General features: G+C 32.9%; 1 protein-coding gene across 1 annotated transcript in view; it reads right to left on the bottom strand.

Moving 5' to 3' along the window:
• Window positions 1-934: 934 nt before the first annotated feature.
• LOC149479381 (atrial natriuretic peptide receptor 2-like) overlaps window positions 935-21,096 on the bottom strand; it is a 58,787-nt gene continuing 38,625 nt past the window's right edge. The window contains exons 2-8 of the mRNA XM_089707801.1: window positions 13,799-13,941; window positions 7,143-7,287; window positions 6,688-6,837; window positions 4,444-4,636; window positions 3,406-3,580; window positions 2,379-2,569; window positions 935-2,093 (exon numbers count right to left, since the gene is read on the bottom strand). Coding sequence (XP_089563927.1) covers window positions 1,593-2,093; window positions 2,379-2,569; window positions 3,406-3,580; window positions 4,444-4,636; window positions 6,688-6,837; window positions 7,143-7,287; window positions 13,799-13,934 — 1,491 coding nt within the window. The 5' untranslated portion in view covers window positions 13,935-13,941 and the 3' untranslated portion in view covers window positions 935-1,592. The remainder of the gene's footprint in view (window positions 2,094-2,378; window positions 2,570-3,405; window positions 3,581-4,443; window positions 4,637-6,687; window positions 6,838-7,142; window positions 7,288-13,798; window positions 13,942-21,096) is intronic.

Below are 21,096 nucleotides of genomic sequence, written 5' to 3'. Positions count from 1 at the left end.
CAGTATACCATAAAATGTCACTCATAGCGCTTAAACAATAAAATTGATGTCATAAAATCTTACGTACCTACTCGTCTAGACAGTTTGAAACGCATTTACACGAGTATAAAGCACGTGTGAATTAAAAGGAAGATTTCTTTTACATTTTTGTACATTCATAAAACATCTCGTGGCTTTTCTGAATATATTCCCTCTTTGAATATATCATATTATAGTCGTTCGCTACACAACTGCATAAATATTTACATAATATTTACTTTGTGAGATCGTCCCTAGAGGATATCTTTGTATTGTAAAATGAAAATTTCGAATTTGTGATAAGAAATTGAAATGATGTTTTAATTTTTACTGTGTGACTGAATGTTCATTCAGTGATAATAAAGTGTGCATCTCTTTTTTTTAATAAGTGCGCTGATTTGATTATTCGTTTATTTTAATAAATGAATTATCAACTTTATCTGAGCTCGAGTTTCGCTAAGTTTTCAATTTTTACATCTTTGTAGTATAGTTGATTTCCAGCTATTTCATTTCAATTATTAAAAAGAGGTTTTTTTGATAAAATTGTCCAACTTTTATTATCAAACTTTTCCGTGAATTATTTATGCTTTAATAATAATATGGAATCGCACAAAGTTTTCAACTTCACAGGAATAAAAGAAATGCGAAATTTTACCATCCACTTTGTTTTATTCTACTTTCCCCGAAATATAATATCTGATGTTCTGCGAAAAAAGGGAACAGTTTAACAAGGAATGTAAAAATAAAATCAGCTCTTTGTTCATATTATATTTATTTATTTTATAATACATTTGTGACGCGAAATGTTGTGCTTGACACAAAGGAACTTCAAATAATTACATCTTTTACCGATTATTTTTATACAAATAATAATATGATACAGTTCAACATATCATAATATAAATTAAACCTTCCATATATTCTATATTATTATAAAACATCTACTATCTACTACATAAATTCTTATCATACTATAATACGAATTCCATTGCATTTTTCATCTACGGTGTTATTTTTAAATATATCTACAAGAGTGTAAACACATATAAAACACAAATGCTTACTGGCCTTTTTAAATTAAAAATAAATATTTACATAAATTAATAACAACTCGTATAGATTCAATAAATAATTTAGAGTATTTAGGACTTGAGCTCATTGACTAGAAAAGCACTTTTAAGCTTATAGACATATAGATTTCAATATTTATACAACATTTAGAAATTCAATACGTTACAAAGGTAAGGGAATATAAAAGGTCAGTAAAAATACTACGGGGTCTAGTAAATACAATAGTATTTTCTAAATCTTATATTACACATCTCACTACGACTTTCTGATCCACCGTTTTCGCGGTTTCCTTACCAATAAATATATTATCTGGTATATATTCGTCAGCATAACCTAATTACTAATTAAAATTCGGAGTAGGTTGGTCACCCACAACTAAACTAACTCTGGATTAACCTAATATTGACTAGAGTAGGTGCTTTGCACTACGGTATATTAAAACTTTATTTTATTCAACACCAATATAATATATTAACTCAAACAATATTTAGACCGTTACCACATTACTTATCTATCTTTGATTTTATGTTTTTAACGTCGTTCGTATTATTTATTGTGTTGTTAAATCGATTGACAACATCTCGTACTTTTCCTTTATTAATGACTAGTTCTTTATCATAAGTTGGGGTTATTATTTCTTTGGCGTTACCATTACACAGTTTGTTAGTAGATAATGTATTGAAAGTAGCGCTTTGAGAAAGTTTTATTTCTCTAACAGCGCTGTCTATATTGTTGATGAGATCTTTAGCTACAAACGTGGCTATTTCATGTTTAATACGATCTCGTTCATTGGATATTTCTGCTAAGGTCATAATATTAGTATCTTTGGTTCCATTTCGTTTGGGACTGTCGCTGTGTGTGAGGGAATGTGATGCTGGACTGTCTGGACCTTGAAATGTTATACTAGGGTTTACATTAATATTTTCGTTACAAGTTTCTTGGTATTGTGCCTCGTTCTGCCCTTTTTCGCCGAGCAGCCAATATGTCGTCATTTTGCCTTTACCCTGTGATGTGGAAATAAAAGTAAAATTTTAAACTAGCCCATTGTTGAAAGAGCAATTCACCATATTTTTATACATCGATCAATTTGTAATCAAGTTTATATCATTAAATATTAATCGGCATTGCTTCTAGCTATTTTCAACCTTCTAATAATCAGGACAAAATTCAATCATCCGTAAATAGATTAAATTGTTTCTTGGAAATCTAATTTTATACACTGTAAGAAAGGTCAACGAGTTATGACTTTGATTTACGTGAATTATAAATATGACAGGGTTAATATTTACCTTCATAGTAATTTCTCCTCTACAAGCCAGATCGAAACAGTCGTACAAATCCAGTACTTCTTTGGTTTTGGGGCTAACATGTATTTTCAGAGCTTCACCGTGAGATTCCATTCTAGATGCTGTGTTTACTGTATCTCCGAAGAGACAATATCTGGGCATCTTAAGACCAACAACACCAGCTACGCAAGGTCCTAGAAAGGATTAATCACGTTATACCTAAATTCAAAACTAATTATTTTAAATACAAATAATTGTTATGAATGGGATGTAGTAATATGTAGTTAACTTCAAAATAATATAAAGAGTTAGACCAAAAAATTTAGTAGGTATTCGTTATCTTTTAATTGAAAAGCGATCGCATCTTGCAATAAAATGATTAATTCAGCTTTGCTTTTATCTTCAGGTTAGAAAACAACGCCGGTTTAGCCAGCATCACCATTGACTTTAATTAAATACATTTTTTTAAAGAAATACATCATTTTAAATGCTAGTGCCTGCTGATCCCCTACTAATATTATTACCTGCATACACTGCCTCTCCATATAATACCTACCTGTAATACACACAATGTACAGAGCGGCATCTCTGCAACAATTTTACCTGTACACATGCCTCCCAAACAACATTACCTGTACACATGCCTCCCCAACATTACCTGTGTGCATGCTCTCGCCGGGTCGTTGCGGCATAGTTAGTCGCACGGCATTGAACAGCGCGAGCGATATGCGCGCGATTCTGCGGCGTGTCTGTTGCCATTTCACAATAAAAACCTACCTATAGGCATGCCAATACCCAAATATTACCTGTGTACATGCGTCCCCAATATTACCTGTATGCATGCCTCCCCAAAAACATTACCTGTGTACACTGTACATGCCTCCCCAATAATACCTGTGTACATGCGTCCCCAATATTACCTGTGTACATGGCTCCCCAAAAACATTACCTGTGTACATGCCTCCCCAATATTACCTGTGTACATGCCACCCCAAAAACATTACCTGTGTACATGCCTCCCCAATATTACCTGTATGCATGCCGATCCTCAACAACAGTCTTTCCCCGGGTCGGTGAGGCACGGTTTTAAGTCGCACCGCATTGAGCAAAGCGAGCGACATGCGCGCGATTTCTGCGGCGTGTCTGTTGCCGTTACGCATGGGAAGCCCTGATACTACCATGTATGCGTCGCCTATTGTTTCCACCTAATAAAAAGTGTTTTATGAACATATGTATCCTTTTTATGTTATATTTTTTGTGTACTGATTAAAAGTTATAAGATAAGAATCATAATTGTGTTTATTTTAATGCGATTTTTGAAGACGTGACAAAACAAATCCTAAATCTAAATAATCTTTTGTTCACTGTACTAAGAACGTACAAGAGTATTTGTGAAAGCGGGAGATTTTTGGCAACTAGAAACATAAGGCAATACAATAATATGATCATATTATTATGTATGATCGGATGAAACAAATTAATTATGTATTATATAACTTTGACCCGTCTGTTCAAAATGAAATACCACGTACTACCTACGCAAAAGTTCTTGGAAAATAAATTCATTAATTCATTTTGCAAAAATGCGTATATGTCTATAGATAGAAAAACCATTAACGACAATGTTGTTAAAGGATTGGAACCCTCGTGTACGTAATAAGGCGGTTGCGATGAGCGAGATTGGTTTTTCAAACAAGATCCAATCCCTTACAAAAACTGGATTTCAACATTCGAGAGAATTTCAATAAAATGTTTTCGAATATTTAAAATTGGTTGTATTTAGACCATTCTCTTTAACCACGCAGGGTGATGGTCTAAGTCGTCTAACATCAAAAACTGATAGAATTGTGTTACTACCACTGCTAGCTACACAATTCTACTGCAGATACTATTAGAATTAACAGTTAAGATAATGTCAAAAGTTGTAAATATAGGTAAAATATGTACAAATATAACTTTAATGGACATAATTAAAATAACATTTTAATGCCATAAATATTACATGAATCAATAAAATTGTAAATGACTATCAATAATCTATTTACACAGACAACTCCAATTTCCTTACCTTATAAACATCGAAATTCTCGATGATCGAGTCGAAGCTAGTGTACAGATCGTTCAGTAGGTCAACGACCTCGAGTGGGGTAGATTCGGCTGATAGTTGCGTGAAACCAATTATATCGCTGAAGTAGATCGTCACTTGGTCGTACGTTTCTGCCATCACTGGCTGGCCCATTATTAGTTGTGATGCTACGGATCTGACAAAGATTATACTCGATTTTAGACTCGTCAAAGTATTCTTCGTTTTGTGCAATAGATACATTATTAAATTATTTTTCTGTGATGCTACGGATCTAGTGGCAAAGATTATGTACGATTTTAGACCCGCCAAAGTCTTCATCACCAAATACATACAAATACATTGTTGAACTATTAATCTATTTCCTTATTACTTCCATATGAATGCCACAGTGGCAAATAATGCAGATGATAAAAAATACTTGACTATACGTAACCATCATTGAACAAACAAATTTGCTGCTTATGAAAGCTCTATCGCAATGTAACAAACATTTGCAAGTTATTTGAGATACGAAAATAACAATTAATAAATATTTAAGAATATCTATACAGTACAAGATGATGTATTAATATTTAGACAAATGTGAAATGTACCTATCCCATACTCCCGTAAAGTGTCCCTTAAGAGTACGCAATAGACCGTATATTTCACATCCGCTGTCATATTATTCCAATTTTATTGCCCTCTACGTCAACATGGGCTCAAATCTAAAACCTCCAGATTATTACGCTCAACTTATAACAATGTATTTAATATATGGATACCACAATTTGTTACAATACCGCTAAAATAGACCCGGGAGTTTATTAGAACCTTTTTAGGAAAGGAATTTTTCTTGGGATAAATGGCGTTATTCCAAGAAGATTTATGGTCTTCAAAACGTTTACTACATTTTTATCCTTACCTGATCATAAAACTATATACCTACTGCCTCATGAAATTCTGTGCGAAGAAAGTATTATATTATACATTTGATTTGATTAGATTTGATTGTGTGTCCTTTCCTTAGTATTATTTCTATACCTACAGTTTTTCATTAATCCCTTTTTCAAGTTAAAATTACAGCATTACTAAATAACAGGTTTTAAATAAATCATAATTCAAAACAGATTAAATTCTGTATAAACATTTTGTGATTTTCTTGTAGAAATGTGGAAATAAATCAATGGTATGGAAGGTTACTCGTTACCAAATAGGACCGCTGGGAGATATAACATCGTACGTTATGAATTATTTTTATAATACTCCAAATGTAGTTTATTATACAATAGATATTTATTGAGAAAACTCGTATTATATATACATTATTATCTACAAGTGTATAATCCAAGGTATTTTTATATAGACCAAACTTTTCTAGTTCTCTTTTCCCTTGGAAACTCCAATAAACGAATCATAGAGCTCATGAAATTTATGACTCCTAGTGGAATGTTTCCAGAAATACTGAAATAGAAGTACTTTTTCCTATGATTTTTTATACCTTATTTTGTACCTACCCTCGTATACCTATAAGAATATAATTTTAATGCAATAACTGCAAGGAGTCATTTACAAGTAGCAGGAACTTTGACTTCGCAAGTTCTATTTATTTTAAAAGTAATAATTGTGTTATTTTGTTTGCTCTTTACGTCTTTCTATAGAGGTTCGTTCAAAGTGTATATTTTAATTGCTATGTATCACAGGAATACTAATTAATTAGCCAAATGTAGGAAACGAAATAGCAGTGTTTAAAATTGTATTGAACCATGAATTTTATATTTATATTGAATGGTTTTCTTATATTAAACTATACAGTCGCCAAACCTAATTAAACTTCTTAAAACGTAATGCACATTTAATCACTGGTAAGCTAGATTAACCGAAGTTTCCAAAAGAGCCTGAAGTAGCTTCAGACCCTTGTTTTACTCGACGTAATTAGCCTTCTTGACTCAATGGTCCTAATTAAGGAGGAAAACCAAAAAGCTTCATATGAAAATTAAATGAATGTTGAAGAAGTACATTTAACTGTAGATAGTGGATTCAAATTTAAGAAAGAATATACCGAATACAACATTAAAAAAGTAGACTTTTCAATTTAAAAAATACTTATATTTTGCTTTTAAATGTAACTTATTTATGTAATGAATTAACGTTTTCTTTCATTCTTACAGATTGACTTCTATAGAGACTGAAGTCTGTAGAATAGGAGATTAAAAAATAGTTTCTGTATAGTATAAAAGTACTTACTTTGGTAGTAACTGATAGAGCAATTCCTCGCATTTCCTCTTTTCCTCCAAATAATCGGATGTCCTTTCTTCCACGAGAGCTTCTAGATTGTTCGCGTATTGTTCCACTTGAGTTAATAGCATGTCCAGGCGAGTGGATGTTTCGCAGTCCCTGTTAATACTAGTAGTTTTAAAGTATATAGGTTTTATAATCTTTTGAATTATTATAAAACTTATATATCACATTAATAAGATAGTAAAGAGTTATTACATAAGTTTATTTCTTAGAATTTTGACTATTTATTTGTATAATGAATAATGATACAACGGTCGGCTGTAAACTATTGTATAGGTACCCCGTACCTTGCGTTATATTTTAAAACAAATTTCATCAAAACAGGTTATGGAAATTATTATTCGATCATCTCCGTATTCAATGAAACACACATTCATGACATTTTAAGCAAAAATACTCACTTATTGATCCTATGAATATTTTCCTTGAGCGCAGAGAAGTCAGGACGGTCATCATCAGGCAATGTCCAAGGTGGTTCTCCAGTTAACGATTGTCGAGGTGATACTGATAATGGTGATGTACCACGATTGCGCATCTCTGCATTACCTAATAATGATATTTAATTTGTTCGTATAATAGTGGTTTAGAAACTAAACATTACAATTATTGTCCTTCCTGTACAAGGAGTTTAGGTACAACAAGGATCATTACAATTGAAATACAACTTGAATTACAACGAGGTAACTATAAAAGTTCGATACGAATATACTTATACCTACTTATTTATATTTATAGCTATATTTGTAAGAGTATTTATGAAACTATTGTTATTTATATTATCGTGAAAAATTTATATTTTGTCCGGCTCTTTCTGTCAATAAACATTATTATTGTATTGTATTGTATTGCATTAGCCTGTTGTGTTCCAATGGCCAATGCTGAGCAAAGGCCTCCCCAAAGCGCTTTTATTATAGTTAGTATTAAACAATTTCAATGTAAATATGAAATACGAATTGTGATGTAGATATCCTAAATATTGAAATAGTATTTCCAGCAATATAACGTTTTGCTTCATAAATGAGATATGATGTTGATCCTTAACACTGTTTTGTAAGTATATATAAGTATATAGTAAGTATATGTATAGTATTTGTATGTATTATTTATGTATGTATGTATATTTATTGTATATATTATATGTATGTATGTATGTATTGTATATATATATATATTTATATGTATTAAAATTCAACTTTCAGTTGTGCACCACCTACTCCGTTTCTCTGCAGCTTTCCTTTGCTGTGGTTGTCTGGTAGAAATCGCTCGAAGCGATAAGACCGCCCTGTGTACTTGTTCTGTACTTTGCTGTATAATTGTTTTATCCTCTCTTTTTGTGTACAATAAAGAATTTTTATTATTATTATTTTTTTATATTTATTTTTCTCCTTTACTTGAAAGGGATACTCATTACACGCGGGCCTAGGCCAAGCGTGCAACGGAATACTTTATATTGTGTATGTTGATGATAAAGTGGATGATGTTAAGAACTTCCGCGTTATTCGGCATGTGTTAAGGATGGTTGCTTTCTGTAGCATGTTGAATGTGTGTGATGGTAATTCTAGAGTGTTTAAATTGTGTATAAGTGTTTTAGGGATTATACCGGTGGCTGACAGAACTATCGGAACTATGTGGACTGTTTTCACATTCCATTGTGTTTTGATTTCTATGGCTAAATCCTGATACTTTCTTAATTTTTCTGATATAGTGGATTGTATATTATGTGAGTTAGGTATAGCTATATCTATTAAGTAAACATTTTGTTGAAATTTATCGTGTACAGTGATATCCGGTCTATTGTAATGAATTGTTTTATCGGTTATGATTGTCCTATCCCAGTAAATTTTATAATTACTATTGTCTAATATGATTTCGGGTTTATATTTATAGTATGGCTCTATTTTTTTGATGAAATTGTACTTATGAGCTAAGAATTGATGAATAATTGCTGCTACTTGGTCATGACGATGCTTATAATCAGTTTGCGCCAATGATTTACATGCTCCGGTAATGTGTTGAATATTTTCTATACCTGCGTTACAATGTCGGCACTGGTCTGACGTCTGATTAGAATCCTTTATGATGTGTTTTATGTAATTTCGTGTGGCAATAACTTCATCCTGGATGGCTAGCATAAAACCCTCAGTTTCTGGGAATAAATCTCCTCTTCTTATCCATTCATTCGACTTTTCTTTATCAACATGAGCCTGGCACAGATGAGATCGATGTCTACCATGCAGGGCCTTACTAGACCATTCCAAGAGCTTCTGCTGTATGCTTACGCTGTGTTCGTTTTGCTGAGGGTTAGTGTCGTGAAGGTTGAGTGGAGTTAGTTTTTTGTCTAGCTGGGTTGCGTGTTTGTGTAGTAGTGAGTGTTCCGATTTCGTGTGGAAATAGCTTCTAAGTGTCCGGATCTGTTGATTGTGAAGGTTTTGTATATCTATCAATCCTCTCCCTCCTTCTGAGCGCGGCAACGTTAATCTCTGTACACAAGATTTCGGATGGTGCTTCCTGTATTTTGTTAAATTTGTATTTACGGTTCTCTGTAAGCTTTGTAAATCTGTTTTCGACCAATTTATAATACCAAATGAATACGTCAAAATAGGTATGGCAAAAGTATTAATGGCTTTGATTGTATTTTTAGAATTAAGATGGGTTTTTAATATTAGTCTTAGGCGGTGTGTGAATCTTTTTTTTAAATCTAATATGGTTTCCTTATGAGCTATCTGTTTTAATTGTTTAAATCCTAGATATTTATAGCTATTATGTTCAGTCATCGGTTCAATAATTTCTCCGTTTTCTAATGTATAGTTATCCTCCCTTATTTTACCTTTAGATATGGATAATATTTTACATTTATCCACTCCGAATTGCATTCTTATATCTTGTGAAAATGTTTGTGTGATATCTGCTAATTTAAATAATGTTCTCTTATCTGCTGCGAATAACTTTATGTCATCCATATACATAAGGTGACTTAATTTGTAATGAGTATTGTTGTTTTTTAATAAAAATCCTTCATTTGATTTGTCTAATAGTTGGGAAAGGGGATTGAGGGCTAAACAAAACCACAAAGGACTAAGGGCATCCCCTTGAAAGATGCCACGTTGAATTTGAATAGGTTCAGTAGTTAGAGTTTCACAAGAAGATTTTATTTTAAGTGCAGTTTGCCAATTTTTCATAGATGTTTTAAGAAAATTTGTGAGTACTGGATGTATTTTATATAAATTTAAGACTTCTAATAACCAGCTATGTGGTACGGAATCAAAGGCTTTCTGGTAATCAATAAACATAGAATATATATCCTTTTTTTGGTTTGTTGCAGTCTTCATGGCAATAGCATCGATTGTTAATTGCTCCTTACACCCTTGACTATCCTTTCTGCAGCCCTTCTGTTGCTCTGCCAGAATATTATATTTAGTTAAATGTTGGTTAATAACTCGGCTTATGCACGCGGTTAATATTTTGTAGAATGTTTGCAGACAAGTGATTGGTCGATATTTGGCTGGGTTACAAGTGTCATCAGGATCTTTGGGTAGCATGTATGTAATTCCGTGTGTTATAAATGTTGGTAATGTATGTGGTGATTGGATGAATGCATTTATATGATTGTGTATATAAGGGTATAAGCAAGTAAACTTTTTGTACCAATAATTATGTATGTGATCTGTACCGGGTGCTTTCCAATTGTGTGTTCGTTGGATAACGTCTATGAATATATCTGCTGGTATGAATTCAAACTCCATGTCGCAAATCCCACTAGTTTCTTGTTGCAGTTCTTTAATCCATTCTGTATTGTCGCTATGTTGTTCAGGATTCTCCCAGATATTCGCCCAAAATTCACGTAATGCTTCTTTTGAAGGTATATTATTATTACGATTTATTGTGTTATTTTCGGATGAATTCAAAGTTCTATAGAAGCCTTTTTCATTACTTATAAATATTGCATTTTGTTTTTTACGTGCTGTACATTTAAGATATCGTTTAAGTCTAGCTGATTTTGCGCTTAATTTTTGTTTTAGTGTATCCAAGAAGTGTTGAGGATCTGAGTTGCTATTTTCGTGCTGAGCGTGTGTTGCGTATTTCAATTTAATTGTTTCGACTGTTGATATAATTCTTCGGCTTCTATTGCCATTTATAAATTGTGTAACTCTACCTATACTTGCCCGCAAATCTGCAATCTGTTTTTCAAGTCTTTTTTGCCATGATGGGATTTTTTTAGTTTGTGTGTGGTGAATCTCTTGCAACTGCTGTTCTATTTTTGTCCCGTTACACTTAGCCGCAGTCCACGCCGCACAGTACAGTATGTTGTGTAAAGTGTTAAACTCTATATCTGGGAGCAATTTGGTGGGTAATATCGTTGTATTAATGTATTGTACTATAGTTGAGAACTTTTTGGTTAGCTTTTGTCGTCGGATAAAGGGTCTACTTGTAGGGTCAGTGTTAGCAAAGAGTTGTTCTGCTTCATGAAAGGTGCGTTCTATTTTTTGGTTCAGGTCAACAGTAGTTTCAGTAGTATTATAAATCGGGGCAGTAAGTTCCTGTAAAGTATTGTCCCCAGACAAGGCTTGTTCTTCGGTGTGAATGTTTTCTTCCTCGTGGCTCGTGTATGTATTGTTTATATTTGCTGCTTCTAATTGTTGCTGCGGCTGTGTACCTAATGACTGTGAGTAATTGTTTTCTCTATTTTGGATCTTTAATTCATTGGAGATTTCTTGTTTGATTTCTGCTAGTCTGTTGTCCGTTATATACTTATTGTTAATGATGGCTCTTCTTTGATCCGCTATTCGTTGTTCTGATAAGTGACCTAATTCCGGGTGTGTAGCTATAAATTCTTCATGTAGTAATTTTCTATACGCTGTCTTATTAGATTCCAATTGTGTAATTCTTAAGTATATTTTCAATATTGACTCGTTGTATTCCTTCGTCCATTTCATGCGTTGCCCTATTTGTGTACCCGTGTTCGATAATAGTTGCGCGGAGTGATAATTATTGTTCGTTTGTAGTTCTATTCTAACTTCTTTGTAAATCCTGTCTATAGTAGTTTTTGGTAATAAATTTTTTTGAATGATTGCTCTTCGCTGATCTCCAATTCTCTGTCTGCTTACTTCCATATAAGGATACTTTTCTAAAAATTTAGTGTGTAGTGGTGGTAAGTATGCATTGGTGTCCGATTCCATATTTGTGAGTAGAAGATATGTGCGCAAGATGAACTCATTCATTTCTTTACTCCATCTTTTACGCACCTCTGCAGCACTAACGTTGGGCACAGGTACTTGGACAGATTCTGCCTCCTGTGCAACATCCGTTAGCCCTAAGTTGGATGATGATGATGATGATAATGATATGGTTGGAGATCGGAAGCATGATGATGATGATGATGAATATAATGATAATTGTGATTTTGATGATGAAGAAGATGGGGATGTAACGTGTTTATATCCAACATCTTCACTTTCTATTCTTTGCGCGGTCCTTTTTGATTTAGACCTGGTTATCATGTTGTATTTTTAGAAGCTAGGGACATAATCGTCAACCGCGGCAGAGCCCTGCGTTCACCGCGGTAAGGGTAATTAAAACGGAAGATTCCCTGGTATTCCGAGTTCGCATACTAACGACTAAACACTCCTTTAGCCACGCAGCCCTTGGCGTATGCTGTTCCACCGTGGCTTGGGTGAATGGATGAAGAAGAGAGAACAGAGTATGTTGAAAAGATAGAAAGTAATATGATATAAGGAGAGAGTTAACTAAAAATGGTTAAAGAGGAAGAAGGAAGAAATACCTTTGGCCTGTGACTGGGTCAAAAGCATTGGTGTACCCTTCTTGGTCAGTCCTTTCACCCTAGACCTGTCCGGCATGAGTAACTCTACCGGCATAGCTCTAGCGCTCATTAAGGTTCACAAGCCCCACCACGACGGCAACGTAAGGATACGACGGGGGGTTATTATTATTATTATTAAATGAGCAATGGTGATGAGTTTATAAGTTGCAAACGACAGTTGAATTTGTTGGTCTTTGGCCTTTGCTCAAAGCCTCAAACTTTGACTGTGGTTTGACCCTAGACATAACAGTTTATTATTAACGTGGGTATAAACTCTTGATCCGCAATTGCTCATAAAAACTTTAACATAGTTACAATATGTATATCAATGTAATAATCTATGTTTTCGCAAATAGTTTGGTTGTAGGTAACTTTTACATTATGTTAAGCTATGGTAAAACATATATTATAAATCCATTGAGATATACCTACGTAGTAATATTATCTCAATGTATAAATCTTTATAAATCTACATGTTTATCCAATTTCACCTAATTATGTTCCGAAACTTTTTAACTACAGGAAAGCGCCATACACACCAAACATTTTAAAATAAACTTTCAATTTCTATAGATAACGTTATAATATATTATTACCAAAATACATCCCTTTACCCTTACACCAATTGTTATTTAAAACAATACCTCAAGCTATCAATACAAGGCTCAATATCAAACATATTTTATATTCGAAATATACAGCGAAAACATATTCGCATCGGTAAATATAAGTGCATGCAGGCATTCCAACCGTTTAGTAATGTATACCTACGTATTGCATTTCAGTCACATGTCTTGAAAAATACACGCTCGAAAGAGGTGGAAATGGTAAAAATTTCTCCGTTTGAATATAAATTGCACTAGCTCTGCCATTGGAATTGTAAAATAGGGCTTTTTTCAGTAAGAACTCAGGTTATCGATGTAGGATCAAGTTGGGTTATGGGTATGCGTTTTGTTCTTTAGGTAAAACATGTTTAATTTATGCCAGTTTGTGTTAATTTAATTTATTATATTCTGTATTCGATAAGCATTTTAAAAGGCTATGATATAGAATTTGATTATCCATCAAGATTAAAATATGTATGACAAATAATGTAGGTATTATATTATATGTATACTTAAAACAAAAATGAAAAACGGAATTAATGAGAAAAACGAAATTATTCACATTCATGAACAATTTAAATTCTCTACAAGCACGAAAACGTAGTTATACTAACAAATACCATTAAAAACTTACGCTTGAACTTATCTTCCAATATGGCGGCACAATAATCGCAAGCCAATGTGCAATGTGGCCTCCGGGACTCCAGAAGCGGGCTGACTGCGCGGCGAGGACTCGGCGAGTCGTTCCCGCCGGGCGGCACCAGAGACATCTTCCCGCTAAAACAACGTTTTTTTTTTTATTCTTTATGGCCAGTGTGCAAGTGCAAGTTTCTTTATAAAAAAAAATCTGATAGTTTATTTTTAAATTATATTCTATTTTGTAAACGAATATGTCTATTTTATTTTATGTCAGATTATTATAATTTATAAATTGAACAAAAATTTGATAAAACTTTCATCTTTTTTTCTATCCATTTTTTTCTTTTTCAGTGCAGCTGGCAATTCCTTGCCTATGAATTTTCGATTATTTGAAATTTGAATTCAGTACATTAACAGTTAATGATTATAGGTAATTGGAGAGTGCATATTTTCTTAATTTTTTTACTTAAGTAATTCATAGTTCTAATTAGGTAAGTATTTTATTTTTATTTACTCTGTGGTTGATTCAGGCTGTTACGAATATAATATTACCGAATTATCTTCTTATTTCAACCTACATTCAAGATCATCCGAACCCGTAACAAAATAGGAAAAATGACATAAAACAAAGCATCCAAACACGTAGAGAAACAGCGCTGAATTCAGATGTTTCCCAACAAGTGTTTACGAAGATTTACGGCCAACCCTCGCCACGCCTGTACTTTATTACGTGTGTAATACAATGGCCAGAACGGGGCTTTTATCACGTATTGTACCAATAGGTATACAACGCGGGTTTAGAATAAACATCAAGTAATCTTTTCAATTCAGTGCTGATTTACGAATTCCTTTGCTTTGTTTGCAGGTACGCAAGATATTATCATAGTAGGTATGTATAACATATTATTGCGTGCTACAGTTTGATTCAGGAAGACTCGGCCGTGGTTAGGTAAAGAGAAAGACCACAGGACCAGCTGCAGCTTATCGTGGTCTAGGAAGCACAAAGAAGCCACGAATTCTTGAATGCAGGTAGTTATTAATGTTTTAATTTTTCAATACGTAACTTTTTATAGTTAAAATTTTTAACGAACACACACAATTCAGGTGAACCTGAAGATGTTGTACCTTTTTTTTTATAGTGGAGAATGCATTTAGGCATACCCAGGGCACTCGGGGGAAGAGCCCTGGGTTATGTCGGACTCACCCTGCTGAGTGCAGGATCCTACCGACTAAACTCCACTGTGTTCCGCCGTGCCGCTTTATTGACGGGGCCGCGGGTATTCGGTAGAACCGCGTCCGCAGAAAGATGATGTACCTAACGGGGCGGGTAGTAGTTTTAAAAATTTGAACTATTCATTGCAGTTTCAACAAGAGGTTATAATACAAATTATAAATTACTTTAATTTTATCAAATCTAATCAGGTTGTGAACTCAATCGAAGACGATATGATCAGCAATCGACCAGCGTAATTATAATACGAAATCTCCATTGGTCTGCCTATTGAAAAATGTATTAAGTAGGTAAGCTGGGTTTGATGTAAATTCTGCATTATCTTTTCTCGACTCTGCATTTATGTATTCATAAGCTTATATTGAGCTTCTCTTACAGGCTATCGCCTTAACTATTGTCTAGGACCAAGATGTGACCTAAATTTCATCTTTTACATCTAAGTTTTACATAAATAAAATATTCTACCGATTTACTTTTCCGTACCACCATTTCAATGTCATTTACGTTTGAATGTGTAAATGTTTTTTTGAATAAACAATTTAGAATCGTGAATAAGTAATAAATAAACACATTCGTATAAAATATTCTGTCTCGGAACATCTGTGAGAGTTCTCGACCCTGTAACTTGGAAATTCGTAAAGTTTTACAAAAGTTTTGTATATGATTTTTATGTGTAATTTCTCGTAAATTGTTGTATTCTAAAAATTGTCTGTTGAATTTGATTTTATATTATAATGGCAATAAAATAAGTCATTAGGTTCAAATAAAGGATTGTCCAATTTAAGGAGCTATATATACAAAAATTAAATCATGTTAGATGTACCTACAAACAATACGAATCCGTATACGCTTAAAGCTCATGTATAACACAATTCAAAAATTACTTATTTATGTATATACAATTAAACATTTAAGTATGTACATATTAATATATACAATTAAAATAAAATTTCATCAAAATCGGTTGAGAGGTTTAAGCGTGAAAGCGTAACAGGCAGACAGACAGACAGACAGAGTCACTTTCGCATTAAAATATTATTAGTAGGGATTTTTTCCAAATCATTACATACAACAAAAACTACATTATACAAAAGCATGTAATGGAAACCGTCTTAAAGTAGGTCATATTTGTAGTGACACTTCCCGCAGAAAATGGTGTTTGTCGATGTATCTGATTTTCTGTTACAAATAAAGTAGAGTCAATGTTTAGTTATAGTTATAGTTATAGTTATATATTCTTTATTGCACACAAATTTTTAATTTTACAATACAAGGATATCAGAAGCAATTGGCGGCTTTATTGCTAAACAGCAAGTTGTTTACTGTGTACGTTTGACGCAGTTACCCGTGTCTGTGACTGCTTGGTTCGTATTTGTTGTTTTTAATTGTGTTTGAATCTATACTATCTATACTAATAATATTATAAAGCTGAAGAGTTTGTTTGTTTGTTTGAACGCACTAATCTCAGGAACTACTGGTCTGATTTGAAAAAATTTTCGGTGTTATATAGCCCATTCATCGAGGAAGGCTATATAGGCTATATTATATCATTACGCTAAGACCAACAGCAGCGGATCCACGTAGGTGAAACTGCGGAGCACAGATAGTTAATCTATATAATATTTGATAAATCATATTATCGTGGGTGTAATTAGTGGAAGTCGGTGCTGTGTGGTTTAAACTGCCACTTATTTTTTAAAGTTAAGAAAAGTAGTAAAATTAGCGTAATATGTACTTACATTTGTAAAGCTTTTTTTAAGGTAATCAAAAATAATAAAAAATAATAAAAAATTTTAAAATAAATTTTGATAAATGTTCATTAACTTTATTACACTGACCCCTAAAAGTACGGTTTCCCTTAAAGCCCTCATTTCCTTGCATTGCGATCCAATTACTTTCAGTTAAAAGTCATTCTAAAGCAAGACGCCTCTGGATTAACATACTAAAAGCTTGTCCGAGTCACTCTATTGAGAATATCCGCTTTTGGGGTCAAAAGGATAAAACGTTATACAATTAACATTTTCTCTTATAGAAAATGTTTTACTCGATAAACAAGCCTTTGTTTTCACTGAACAATTAGTTGCATATCAAATTTCAAAACGTTTAGTGAATCGGTTCAGATATTTACTTTGCAAATAAACAAAGAGAGATATAGTACCTACTATTGTTATTACTAATGCTGTTGTTTTTTCTTTGGTAATTGTTTAGCAGAAGTTTGACCACAATAATTCTACATGGGATGCGACGATGTGGTCAAGTTGAAGATTTTTCTTTCTGGAAGGAACTTATTCAATATAGGTTTGAAGTGGCTCAGGTAAAATAGATGTATAGATAAAATTCTATTCTAAAGGAAGCATGAGTCGAAGAGAAGAATTCTAATAAGAAATACAACCACTGTAAAGGATGGAATACTTCCGAAAGCTTAGTACAATTTAGGAATGGAGATGAAAAAATTATAGGTAAGTAATTAATTAGTAAATAATTAATAATAATCATCGTAAGACCATAATACGATGATATATTTTGTTATTCTTTCATGCTATCTATAGCGCGCATTTGGCTGATACTTTATTTAGCGTAGACAAACAAATAATTTTTTTTCTTTCAACTACACGATATCAAACTGCTTCCCACTATCAATGAATAATAATATTGTTTTCTTTTATTTAGTTGTTATTTATTAAAGCATAATATATGTATACGAGTTTATACTCATTTGAATACTACTGATTAAATAAGATGCCTGGTAGCTACGGTCTAACCTAATCAGAGAAGATTACGGTAGGGATACAGGCGTGCTTGGCTAACTTCAAGGCAGCTTCAAGTGGATTAAATCTTAAGCTATATCTAGAACTTTGCATCACGATACAATTTAACTCGTTTGAAATATGACTTATCGTCCTACTTTTAATAAAGGAAATTTACACACACCCTCACACATATTTGATAGGTACGTAATTAAGATTTTTGTGTAGGTAAGTCTAAAATTAGGTTAGAAAAGGAGACGATACAGCTTTATGACGTTGACTTTAAGGTACTTAAAATATAATATAATTGAATTATGTATGTATACATTGATGATTGAATAATAAATAATGCAGTAGATTGGTTTTTAAATTTTCATCATAATATAAAATAAGACTTTTTTTCAAACCTTCACTTTTATGTTTTTCAGACTTGCGAAAAATTCACAACAAACTTTTGTGAAATTAGTTTAAAGATGTTGCCTCCACTTAAACTTCTAAAGTCACAAGAAATAAAAGATTCCATCAAGTTAATTAATCCAAATCTCCAGGTAAGTGTAAAAGCTGTTCAAATGTTTAAGTTTCCCCTGTGAATTTGTCTAGACTTGAGATAATTTGCAAATTTTAATATAACCTAGCTCCTTTTAAGACTATAACATTTTTGAAACTCGTAATATAAGTAGGAAGATATCAGCATTTATATTAATGTTCATGCGGACAGATATCTATAGTATAGTCACGTGATAGATACCAATGTTCTTTCATACAAAGTTGGGGCCGGGATTATCGCTTACGTTACAAGGACCGGTAAGAAATCAGCATATACGAAAGGCTCAGAAGACGATCCTTTTTTATACTATTACTCCAAATCTACTGATAATATAACTAACTTTTACAAAAAATGCAGTACCTAAATTGATAATTACGTGAAAAATACATACCGTACATTTTCAGACATTTTCGAAGAGCACGATGGTTAAAACTATAATGGATGAAGCAATACTGTTCAGGGGACTATTACTACCTCGTAATGGTCAGTTTTATTTGCTATTCTGCTTTATAGTGGCCATACGGACGGGCTATACCGTAATCGTGATGAGAACGTATGGTATGTTGGTTTTCAAATGGTTTTAATGTCTTCGGTTTTAAAACGAAAGCTTTTTATGAATTTTTAGCTAGATAAAACAAAACGATATCTAGTAATGCTAAAAGATATTTTTTCCATATAAGAGACATATTACTTTGTTGCTAATTACATAAACGTGGAATTAAGAAAAAAATAATTGATACATTTTAATTTTTCAGTATTAACTTTCGTTTCAAACGCTCTGGTAGATAGCTTAAAATGTTATGTCGAATATGCTTATGAATTGTATCACCAACAAAAAAGAAATGGTTCCATGAACAATATGATAAAGTATGATTAATTAGAAATTGTAAAATATAAGAAAACATAAATATCTTTGTTTTGAACGCTGTAGCATAGAACGGGAGTAATCCACTAAGCCAAAACAAACTGCGGGTATTCGGAGATTTATTCCTTCATTTTGCTGGATGTTTTTTAAATCTTCGCTACTGAATGTAAACATTTATTTTTTGAATCTGTATTTCTATCTAAAATCCGTAATCGCGTTAGCTTTTTTCGCATTTTCACATATCGAAGTATTTCAAGCTATTCCAAAACGTAATGTGTAAAGTTGTAGCAAGATCATATTATGAACATGATAAAATGAATATGATTTACCAAAATATAATAAAATATATATATGTTATAACATATTTTAGCTGGTTTCACCAATACTGAATAATATCACATAATATATATGAAAATATATGTAAAAAGTGTCAGGGCTAAGGCAAATGGGCCATCAGAAATTTGTGAAACCAGCCTATCTATTTAAGAGCTAACTACTAACCATCTACTAACAATATAATTTATCATGTTAATGACCCAAAACAGTCTGCGACGTAATCCTCTAAAATATTGGACACGAAACATCCATTCAGTGCGCAATTACTAGATTCAATTTCGAGCTAAATTCCTGAGGCTTTCCAGCATTAATCTATCGCTGAAGCAAATAACTACAATTTAATACCAACGTTCCAATATTTTTTTACTATAGAGTAATAAAATATTGGAACGTTGGTGTTTTCAATGTATAACCGATTAACTAGGTATAAGTAAAAGGAACGGCAGATGTTGAGTTTAGGAACAAACGCACTACCAATATCCAAGAAGGTGGATAAACAGTCTTCCTAAATAATATACTTATTCTTTTTATTAAGCTATTGCATAGCTTCTATCACGGACCTTAAGCGCGGGGACCGAATCGAGAAATTCCGTAACGAAAAAACCTCACGCTCCCCACTCCGACGGACACGGAGGTGTGGCTTGAAGGCATGCTATGCGGCAGTCCCCGAGTGCCACACGTCTTTTTATTTATTTTTTTCCTACTGCATTGTTTATTTAAAGTTTAAGTTTGCATAAGTCACATTTTTGCCCTAATTTATACTTCATGCGCTTATAGTGGAATAAATTATATTTCTTTCTTTCTAAAGCTTTTGCGTTCAAACTTATTTTTGAACATTGTTTTCGTAGCATAACAACCCTAATGGGTGCATCCCTGCAGTGGGAATATGCACAAAAATGATGATGATACCATCCTCTTCCAAAACCAAATAAAAACTTATTCATGAAAAGCGGTTCTAAATCTATACGAGACTATACAATAGATCCAGATTTAATTACATGTTAAGAGACTTCTGTATTCAACCGCAGGCGGCCGTGCGTGGGTAAAGCAATTAGCTTATAACAATACTTTGGCATTATAAGGAATCTGCTTTCAGTAGACGAGAATTTCACTATCTAATTATTATATTTCTACGAACAGACAACCTACATAGAATCCCAATAATATTAGAGAAATATTAATAATCTAAGTTAAATGTTTTTTTATCTGTTTCCGAGCTGCTGAACAGTTTTGCTAAATTTGTTGAAAAAAAGTGGATGAAAAGTGAAAAGAAGAGGGTTCTTGTAATTTTAAGATGATAGGAAAGGTGAATAACGGAAAAGATTTTTGTGCGAAGCTTCGACCGTCGACGTGTAGAAACGCAAGAAAACGCAGCCAGAAAAGTTATGTATGTAAGTATGAATTATTGTATTTACTTACAGGCAGTATAAACTAGCTGTACGCCGTGGTTGCCACGGGCAAAGGCTATTGTTTATATATATTATTTGTGTTATACTCGTCCATACGCTACATCACTGCTAAGTATTAACTTATATTAATACTTATACGTTTTGATAATTAGGGTTAA

Source organism: Colias philodice, chromosome 20 (assembly GCF_061535455.1).
Source record: "Colias philodice isolate Cphi_HAF_F1 chromosome 20, ilColPhil1 Martin Lab GWU primary, whole genome shotgun sequence".
Classification (NCBI taxonomy): domain Eukaryota; kingdom Metazoa; phylum Arthropoda; class Insecta; order Lepidoptera; family Pieridae; genus Colias; species Colias philodice.
Note: the sequence above shows the minus strand (reverse complement) of the source record. Positions and strands in the feature narration are given on the sequence as shown.